A 10,983-nucleotide genomic window follows, 5' to 3' on the forward strand; every position below is an offset into this window, starting at 1 on the left:
GGACCTTAAGAGTTATCAAGTCCCACCCCTTGCAATGCATTAACTTAAATTAATGGCTGGCCATTGTTCTTTCAGCAGTTATAATCGTCAACTGAGACCTCCCTAGAGATGTGAAGGCCCAGAAAAAAACCGGGAAAAATTCAGAAAAAAACCTTTTTTTCCCCTGAAGCCTTTTTTTCCAAAAAAAAAAATGGAAAAATTGAAAAAATAAAAAATAGATTATGGAATGTTTTATTTTAACATGATGAATAAAATATTTTAAGATAAGGGGTTCAAATATTTTATAAATAATTTCTAAAAAATATGTATGGTATCAGATTATTCTAATTTCTGTGAGGACAAGCAAGTCCTAGGTTACAAACTGAACTCTCCAATGCAAGAACAATATACATTTCTTCTTTTAGGAGGTGCTGTTGTCACCAGAAAAGAAAAAGGTTTCAGTTTTGTTTTTGCATGCGTGTGGTATGCATTGGTTCTGTTCCTCTTCACTAGGCCTCAAAGCACTGGAAGAAAATATAGAGCAACAAAAAGGGCCTGAAAGTATATACTTAATTACAGCTCAGAAAATTATTCTAATTAAATTTCATGCCCATTCATTGAAAATTAGTCCCACTTCCATCTTCAATTCTTTTTATGAGAATGTTTTTTTTTTAATACTGTGGAGAGGAAATATGAATTACTTCTGGATTTTTAAAAATTGTTTTGTGGAGGGGTTTTTTTGTTCCACATAAACTAGTAAACAGTTCAGGAGATTGTTGCTCCGTTTGTTACAAATACAAATAAATATTATTTTAAAAGTAAATTCTGTTTGTAATAATTGTTTGGATACACCATATTTTTAATATGCTAGTTGTCATAATTTTATGCCCATTAAAATTGTCCATAGTTACATTTTATTTTTCTAAAGTAACAGAATGACTTTCAGTCTGGAAAAGAAAAAAGAAGTACTAATGTAGCGGTTTTTTTCAATTTTTCTGAAAATTTTCAATTTTTCTGGGGGGGGGGAAACACGGGGAAAAACTGGGGTTTTTTTCGAGCTTCAAAATTTTAGGAAATTTTACATCTCTAGTCCTCCCCCTTTCGGAGCTTTTGCATAGATTTGGAGTCTTGGCACCCTGGCCTTCCAACTCATTCCACTTTTAATTTCCACTCACTTGCAGAAACATTTCCAGCAGGGTCTCTGACTCTAGATTCCTGGGTCCTTTCGATGTCCAGACGTTCACACTGCTCAAGCCACAACACAAATTCCGCTCTGGTGACCGGTCGCCCTGCTCGCAGTGGGAAATGAGGGAGACAGAAAACACAGCGTTGGAAACAAAATTTCAACAAAGAGGGCTTGTTCTCTGCATGCTTGCAATTTCCCCCCTTCCTTTATCAGCTCCTCTTTTAGAAACAATGAATTCAGACGCTCCATTTCATGTGCTGCTGCTACCTGCCCCTAAAAAAAACCACACTCTGATTCACTGGCAACGACTTTGAGGTTTTCCAGCCTGAAAAGAGACTAGTCAATTTTGGCTGCAGATGAGCAGTAGGTTTCTGGCAGTCAGCCAAAAAGAATTTGTAGGGGTGGCTTCCCTAGATCGTTTGGCAGTAGCAAGTAACTAAGGAATAATAATAATAATAATAATAATAATAATAATAATAATAATAATAATAATAATAATAATAATACAGTGGTACGTAATCCATTCCGGAAGTCGGTTCTTAAACTGAAACTGTTCTTAAACCGAAACTGTTCTTAAAACCTTCCACCGTTCAGATTCCGTTCTTAGACCGAGGTAAAGTTTGCAAACCAGGACACTACTTCTGGTTTTGCGGAGTTCGTAAACTGAATTGTTCGTAAACAGGACTGTTCGTAAACCGAGGTACCACTGAAATAATAATAATAATAATAATAATAATAATAATAATAATAATTTATTTTTACCCCGCCCATCCAGCTGGGTTTCCCCAGCCACTCTGGGCATCTCCCAACAGATTAAAAACAGAATAAAACATCAAATGTTAAAAACTTCCCTAAACAGGGCTGCCTTCAGATGTCTTCTAAAAGACAGATAGTTGTTTATTTCCTTGACATCTGATGGGAGGGCATTCCACAGGGCGGGCGCCACCACCGAGAAGGCCCTCTGCCTGGTTCCCTGTAACCTCACTTCTCGCAGGGAGGGAATCGCCAGAAGGCCCTCGGAGCTGGACCTCGGTGTCCGGGCTGAACTATGGGGGTGGAGACGCTCCTTCATGTATACTGGACCGAGGCCGTTTAGGGCTTTAAAGGTCAACACCAACACTTTGAATTGTGCTCGGAAATGTACCGGGAGCCAATGTGGGTCTTTAAGGACCGTTGTTATATGGTCTCGGCAGCCGCTCCCAGTCACCAGTCTAGCTGCCGCATTCTGGATTAGTTGCAGTTTCCGGGTCACCTTCAAAGGTAGCCCCACGTAGAGCGCATTGCAGTAATCCAAGTGGGAGATAACTAGAGCATGCACCACTCTGGCGAGACAGTCTGTGGGCAGGTAGGGTCTCATCCTGCGTACCAGACGGAGCTGGTAGATAGCTGCCCTGTCTACCTACAACACCTTTTATAGGGTACGGGCACTGGGGATGAGTTTGTGGATGGATCCGCGTTTTCTCATCCTCAGTCAAGTTGCAATATTTGCGGAGGCCTTTTTTCAGCCGCAGGATTCTCCTTACCTGCAACGAGCAAAGCTTCATAGTTATCTGTCAACACTTCCCAGTACAGTTCCTTCTGCCACTTGGCTAGGGACTTCCACTCGCTCTTGGAGAAATAAAGAATGACGTCCTCAAACCTCACTGTTGCCTGAAATGAGAAACATTTCCATTTTAGAATCACACTGTAAGAAAGGAAGTTCCAACTAAACGTTAGGAACAACTGTCTGGTGGTAAGAGCTGTTTGACAGCGGAAAGTGGTAGGATCTCCTTCGTTGGATTTTTTTTTAAAGAGGTGGATGTCACTGGTTCTTTCGCTGAGATTCCTGCATTGCAGGGGGTTGGACTAGATGACCCACAGGGTCCCTTCCAACTCTACAATCCTATGAAGAATTCTTGTCATTACTCATTTCATTTGTATACCCCTACACACACACACACACACACACACACACACACACACACTGTATAAATTTTCATTATTTTTCCAAATATATCAAATTACAGCCAATTCAACATTTTAAACAAATTACATTAACCATTGCTCTGCCGAGCTACGACTCCCTTCCCCCACGTCAGCAGGTTTTCTAGTCCAATCTCGTCGCACAGTTTTTACACTTCACTATTAAACTATGTCAAAGGTTTATTCCAGTCCTACTAGTGTCTTTAAACTTCCTCGATTCAATCTTAAGTACTCCACAAATTTACTCCAATCTCTCTGAAACCTCGAGTCATCCTGGTTTCTGACCCTGCCGGTCAGTTTAGCAAGTTCAGCATATTCCACCATCTTCGTCTGCCACTCGTCAATCGTTGGTAATTCCTGTAATTTCCACTTTTGGGCAAGCAGTATTCTCGCTGCAGTTGTCGCATACATGAACAGTCTTTTGTCCCTCTTAGCTATTTCTTCTCCCATCACCCCCAACAAAAAGGCCTCAGGTTTTTTTGCGAAAGTATATTTACACATCTTCTTAAGTTCGTTGTAAATTGATTCCCAAAACACCTTGACCTTATTGCAAGTCCACCACATGTGATAAAAATTCCCTTCCTCTTGTCTACATTTCCAACACAGTTTATCATGCATTCTATACATTTTTGCCAATTTCACTGGTGTCAAATACCACCTATGCATCATCTTATAAACATTTTCTTTCAAAGTTACACACGCGGTGAATTTCAAACTCTCATTCCATAATTTTGTCCATGCATCATATTCAATATTGTGCCCAAAATCCATTGCCACACACACACTCAAAGTGGTTTACAACCCACACTAGAACATCAAATAAAACAATCTAGAATAAAACGGTACTGAAGAAAGTCAAATATAAAGCATACGTTTGAAGCAACATAACTAACAGGAAACTAAAGTATTATCTTAAAGTTTTCAAAGCAAAGCATTGCAAAGGACGTCAGCTGCAGAATGCACACCCAACGCAGCCAAGTTAACAAAAGAAAATTTATCTTCAAACATTTCAAAAGGAAATATTATTATTAAAGGAAGTCGGAGATAAAATGCACATTTAAAACAACACAATTAGCAACAGAATAAGATATTATCACAAGCAGGGAACATACCTGCTGCGGCCAACCTTGCGAATGGTGGTTCGTGACAGGTGGAGGCTGTGGAAGTTCAGGCTCAGAGATCTGGGTCTGAACTAAGGCAGCCAAGGTGGTTTCATTCATTGATCAGCGAGCATAAAAAATAATAATGTGAATGTTTGTGGGATGGGTTTTAATTGGTGAGAGATATTAATTGCAATTTATCTCTCCAGGTTCCCACAGGGGTGAGCTGAACAGAGTTTCAAAATCCCATCCTTGGAAGCAAAAATAAAAAACATAGGAATTAGGCCCCTGTTGTAAACAAAAATCTGCCCTTATTCCCTTATGGGGTACACAAGAGCCCCTTGTAGGTTCTCCATCGGTAGGAGAAAACAACAGAGGCCAACCAGGTACCTTTTTTCATGTTTGGTGGGAGTGTAAAAAGGTGAGAATGTATTGGGATAAAATATATCTTGAACTAAGAAAAATGTTGAAATACAGCTTTGTTAAGAAGCCAGAAGCTTTTTTGTTAGGTATGATAGGTACAGACATTGAAAAGAAAGACATTAGACTTTTCCAATACGCTACGGCGGCAGCTAGAATTCTTCTAGCACAAAAATGGAAACAAGATGAATTACCGACGATAGAAGAATGGACAGTGAAATTGACTGAATATGCAGAAATGGACAAATTAACGGGAAGAATCCGGGAGCAGCGGGACCAGAAGTTCGTCAAAGACTGGTCAAAGTTTACGAACTATTTAAAAGACAATTTACAATTGAATACGTTAATAGGATTTCAAGAAGCTTTGTAGTTATATTGTAGAGTTATCATTGTATGTAGGATAGTAGTAAGAGAGAATTTGTTTTTTTTGTGAAATTTTAAGGCAATGGTTGATTTAAGAACTATAATATTAAGTTATACATGAGAAAGCCATGTGAAGGGGTTGAGGGAAGTCATGGCTTTTTAGCCAATGTTGAATGTAAGAATGTTTTTTGTTTGATTGTAGTATTAATAGTAGTTTAAATGTTAAATAATAAAAATTATATGTGGTTATATTCGGGGGGGGGGGGGAAACAACAGAGGCCAACCAGAGAAAATTGAGAAGCAAAATCTTTATTATAGTTGTTGCAAGAGGGTGACTTCCTTCACACACAGGAGAGCAGGGGAGGGACCTAGAACAAAAGTGTGTTTCCCCTTATGTTGTTGTTGTTTAGTCGTGTCCGACTCTTCGTGACCCCATGGACCAGAGCATGCCTTCTATAGACATTTAAATTTCCCACCCTGGAGTCCCAAGACCACCCCCAGAAACATCATACATACATCACAGAAGGGGTGTATCCCAGGACCACCTCCCAGATACATCATACCTACATCACACAAAAAGGCGGTCTCCAACAGAAATCGGAGAGCGTTGTTTTACTCCTGCCTGCCAGTTTACAGGTGAAACTCGAAAAATTAGAATATCGTGGAAAAGTCCATTTATGTAACCAATTGTTTTCATTAGCTGCTGGAGTTTAATATATGAGATAGACTCATGACATGCAAAGCGAGATAAGTCAAGCCTTTGTTTGTTATAATTGTGATGATTATGGCGTACAGCTGATGAGAACCCCAAGGTTGAGATTGTTAATTTGGGGTTCTCATCAGCTGTACGCCATAATCATCACAATTATAACAAATAAAGGCTTGACATATCTCGCTTTGCATGTCATGAGTCTATCTCATATATTAGTTTCACCTTTTAAGTTGAATTACTGAAAGAAATGAACCTTTCCACGATATTCTAATTTCACCTGTATATGATCATGCCTTATCTGATTGTCTTTCCTGGCCATCCCTTTGAGATGGTAAATAGTTCCTGAATCTCTTACACATATTGATAGTGTGCTCAGCTTAACAGATACTTGCCAGACTGTATTTAGAGGGAGGTGTACTCTGAAAGAGAATTGGAAAGTTTTCCCTATTGTCTTCCTCCTTGCAGAGAAATACCTGGGTCAGCTGGGAGCCAAAATGGTGTCAGGCCTGTCCCCCTGCACTGCCCCAGACAAGTGGCCTTGTTTGCTTGGCACACTTATGAACATTTATTATATATATATAAGACCTTAAAATTCTTATCACCCCCCCCCAAAAAAAAACCTTGTTTTGATTAAGTCTGGCTATGAAGTAAGTTGGCTTCCTTCTTCATACCCTGCTTAACAGGGAATCAGGCAACAACTTGGAAAGTAAGTTTAAGAATAAGATTTATTGGTTTAATGCATTGGTTCACAGCTAGGGCAGCAGTAAAAATGCTTATATTGACAACATAACCAGCTTCAGGCCTCTGCTTAAGGTGGAGCAAACAAAGGAATGTCTGCATCAAAAGAAGAGAGAGGAACAGGAAATACTCTATGCTCCTTCCTCTCCAGGAGAGGAGGGGAAATGACATCACACAGAGCCCTCTCTACCAACTGTATTTCTATGGTCTGAATATCTCCCTCTGTGGACTTAGTCTCTTCTCATGCTATCTAGCAAGAATATGCATCCGTTAGGTTTGGCTGCTGGTCTCCCACAATTTTAAGGTGAGATGTCCATGATGGACGGTCGGTTCCCATGGAGCTATGTGGTAAATAAGCAACACATATTTCTTTATTTAAGCAATAGGCGTAATTCACAAGAGTCTGAGGAGCATTGAAATCCCGCTGTTTTCAGCAGGACTGCAGCCTAGTTCACACAAACAGCTGAGGAGAGGTGGCATAACTTTTGGACTAGATGCAGAATATCACATGGTTGGATATTTCCTCACGAGAAAGAAACACCCTGCATGTAAACATCTAGCCTATCAGGCAGAAGGAAACTCTTCTATTTTGTTTGATGGGGTGGGGGGGTTGGTTTAATGGGCAGGAAGATTCCCTACACCCAAATCATTTTCCATTTAAGATGCTACACTACCAGAAATGATGTTCCCACCTCACCCACAGTTTGAAGGAGAATGTGCAAACGGTCTTATCTCTTGCAGTTAGTTTCTTGGGAACTTCCCTTCACAGACCTACAGTTCACAGAGTAGTTTCAATGATCTATCCTTCCCAGGGAACTCTGGGAACTGTAGTTTTGCAAGGGGAACAGAGGGTCTCTTAATGCCTCTCGGCACCCTTGCCGAACCACAGTTCCCAGGGTTCTTTGGGAGAAACCACAACTGTCTAAAGCAGTGGTGGTGAACCTTTTGGAGACCGAGTGCCCAAACTGCAACCCAAAACCTACTAATTTATTGCAAAGTGCCAACACGGTAATTTAATATGGGATAATAATTAATATACCATAATAAAATGAGCTGGGGGGGGGCTGCCCTGCGTTGTTGAGCTTTTGGGGGGCGGCATTGCCCAGAGTCTTTTGGGGGGGATCCAAAAGATCGCAGGCAGCAACCAGTCAACGAAAACCCTTCACAAAACCACCAATCACACGAACTACAGCCTACTGGCTGCAAAAAACAAAAAAAACAACCCACCTGCTTGGGGGGGGGGGCAGGAATACAGCTGCTTTGCGGAGATAAAGTGCCTCTAAGCTACTGCCGTTGGGGTGGGAGCAGTTTACTCATGAGGAGGCATGGGGGGGAAGCTGCTGCCCAATTTGAAAACCCCAAACAATGGCACTGCTGGAGTGATGGCGGGTGCCAACGGAAAGGGCTCTGCGTGCCCACTCTGGCACCCGTGCCATAGGTTCGCCACCACTGGTCTAAAGTGATATGATCAGTGCTTTTTTTTCTTTAAAAAATGTTTAGGGGCACTCTCATTTTGACTCAAGAAAATCACCATTCTATAGTTCAAATCGGGGGAAATAAATACAGTTAATGGACAAAAGGCTGCAACAGAATTGATGATTCACCATGTTAGAGAAGAAACTAAAACAATAATTAAAAAGGAATTAATTTTTTAATTAGTTTTACATAAAAGTTATACACCATAAATAAAACATTTTCACACATTAAAAAAAGAAAATGGTTCTTTCGAACCTTGAGACTTCCTTCCTTCCCTCCATGGGTTCCAATTCTAAATTTTATTCCTGCATCTTTTGCTGTAATCTATCTGTTATATAATCATAGCATCCAAAATCCATGTTACAAGCATCATTGTATTCCTGCCGGTGATTTCAACTGTGTACAGTGATCTCTCAAATATGTTAGAAAGTTATTCCAGTCTTTTAAAAATACTCGGTCTTCCTAGTTTCTGATCTTTCCTGACAGTCTTGCCATTTCTGCATATTCCATTTAAAAAATTGTTTGTGTTTCTTCTCCCGTTAGATTCACAAAATGTTTAGGGGTATTCGTACCCCTGCATCCCCCCCAGAAAAAAAGCACTGGGTGTGATAGTGCATTGATATGTCAAGTTTAAAAGGTGCTTGAGTGTTTGCATGCATGGATCCACATTTAAGTCTTGGCTTCATTAAAGGTAAAGGGATCCCTGACCATTCGGTCCAGTTGCGGACGACTCTGGGGTTGTGGCGCTCATCTCGCGTTACTGGCCGAGGGAGCCAGCGTACAGCTTCCAGGTCATGTGGCCAGCATGATTAAGCCGCTTCTGGCGAACCAGAGCAGCGCATGGAAACGCCGTTCACCTTCCCCTCCGGAGCGGTACCTATTTATCTACTTGCACTTTGACGTGCTTTCGAACTGCTAGGTTTGCAGGAGCAGGGACCGAGCAGCAGGAGCTCACCCCGTCATTGCGGGGATTCGAACCGCCAACCTTCTTATCGGCAAGCCCTAGGCTTTGTGGTTTAACCCACAGCGCCAGCCGCGTCCCGCCCTTGGCTTCATTAGGAGGTCCTCAAATGTTATCTATGTGGAATGATGTCAGTCAAGTCCAACTGTCTAAGGGAGGACCAACTGCCACTTCGTGTCAGTTAGCTTTGGTCCGTTGGTCAGTTAGGCTGCTGCTGCTTAAAGATGTGTTAAGAGACTCACTAATATAGTTTATACAAAATAAAAAATTAAAAAATTCCTTCCAGAAGCACCTTAGAGACCAACTGAGTTTGTTCTTGGTATGAGCTATCGTGTGCATGCACACTTCTTCAGATATCTGAACGCTCAGTTGGTCTCTAAGGTGCTACTGGAAGGATTTTTTTTTATTTTTTATTTTGTTTTGGCTATGGCAGACCAACACGGCTACCTACCTGTAACTGTAATATAGTTTATATCTTTTGTTTTGTAACCTAAATATGTACATGAATGAATCTGTCAGTAAATTACTTTATTTCAGTTATTAATCAGTTTCACGTGTATCTTTATTTTGAGGGAGGATAAAGGGATTGACAATCAAAAAAGGGCGAAAGACTCAAGACGAGTCAGCAATCCGCTTGTTGCTGTGCAGGTTTAAATAAGGAACGTTCAACTCTGCAACTATATTACATAAACGTTCCCACAATCTAAACTCAACACACTAGATTCCCCGTACCCCAAGCCCACATAGAAACATAATCAGTCACCAAATTAGGAAATTTGAAAATCTTGAGAAGTGGTTGATGGAAGTCAAAAATATGTAAAAGAGATGAATATTATTGGATGTTTAAAAGAATGTATGTAAAATTTAATTAAAAAAAAATTTTTTTTTAAAGAAGGAAACATACCAGTCACCAGAAAAACCGCTTACTAAACCTACCTAGGGGAGAGAGGAGTCCATTTGCTAGCCAGGAAGGCATGCCTGCAGATTTACCAATATTCATTTCTGAGCTGCATTTAATTTTTTTTTTTTTAAAGTAGCTCACTGGAAGGACAGGTCCTGAAGCTGAGGCTCCAAGACTTTGGCCACCTCATGAGAAGAGAAGACTCCCTGGAAAAGACACTGATGTTGGGAAAGATGGAAGGCGCAAGGAGAAGGGGACGACAGAGGACGAGATGGTTGGACAGTGTTCTCGAAGCTCCCAACATGAGTCTGACCAAACTGTGGGAGGCAGTGGGAGACAGGAGGGCCTGGCATGCTCTGGTCCATGGGGTCAGAAGAGGCGGACAACAACGATACAGTACTGGAAGCTGCAAATTACTTCACAGCCCTGCTGGCTGGGGCTGATAAGGAGCTCCAGGTTGCAAAATATCTGGAAATACAGTACATATGCAGATGAGCAAAGGCAGCGCTGGATTGCTCAACAGGCAAGCCAGACATGTGTTTAGGAACTAGCGTGCGGGGGCACCCCCAAAAAAGTATTTTTTAAAAAAAGAATTCTGCATTTTATAGTCTTGTAGTCGTCATGGAAGGAAACCCGGACTTGGCTAAGACTTCCTTGCACTCCTCCACACTTCCCCATTGATTTTATTTATTATCCCCAACTAAACCGGGTGGGTGGGGCGCGCGTCCCAGATGGCAATAAGGCGGGGAAACCAGAGAGACTGCAGCAACTTTCTGTTTTGTAATTATCCTTAAAATTATTTTTAGTATTGTTTTTGTTTTGAATTACATACTGGGCGGGGGGGGGCGGAGGGTTCGCCACAATCTTTCCAGCGTTTGGTGTCCTCCAAAGTTCTTTAAAAACCTGGCTAAGGAGGAGACTGGTCCCAAAGTCACCCTGCGTCTCCAAAAACTGCGCGCGCGCGCGGGGGCAGCCTTGAAAAGTGGATCTCTTTCACCCAGTAGCCTGAAAATGCCACCGCCCTCCCCGATCCAAGGATCTCCCCCCCCCCAAGTTTTGCAGACCAGGCTCTCCAGCAGCACCCCAACCGCACCGGTTGCCCTCCTACCTGCGACGCGCAGCCTGTTCCTTCCCGGGCAGGCATGGCGTCCCTCGCCGCCGCCTCTGGGCGCTTCTTCTCGCAGC

At 41.8% G+C, this 10,983-nt stretch overlaps 1 protein-coding gene across 1 annotated transcript; it reads right to left on the bottom strand.

Moving 5' to 3' along the window:
- Positions 1-1,073: 1,073 nt before the first annotated feature.
- Positions 1,074-10,983, bottom strand: LOC117056160 (KRAB domain-containing protein 1-like). Its single transcript, XM_033166332.1, has 3 exons — positions 10,907-10,983; positions 2,689-2,815; positions 1,074-1,268 (listed from the first exon to the last, which is right to left on the bottom strand). Exons 1-3 carry the CDS (start codon positions 10,940-10,942, stop codon positions 1,129-1,131), a joined length of 303 nt encoding a protein of 100 aa, XP_033022223.1. The 5' UTR covers positions 10,943-10,983; the 3' UTR covers positions 1,074-1,128.

This window comes from Lacerta agilis, chromosome 12, assembly GCF_009819535.1.
Source record: "Lacerta agilis isolate rLacAgi1 chromosome 12, rLacAgi1.pri, whole genome shotgun sequence".
Lineage (NCBI taxonomy): Eukaryota > Metazoa > Chordata > Lepidosauria > Squamata > Lacertidae > Lacerta > Lacerta agilis.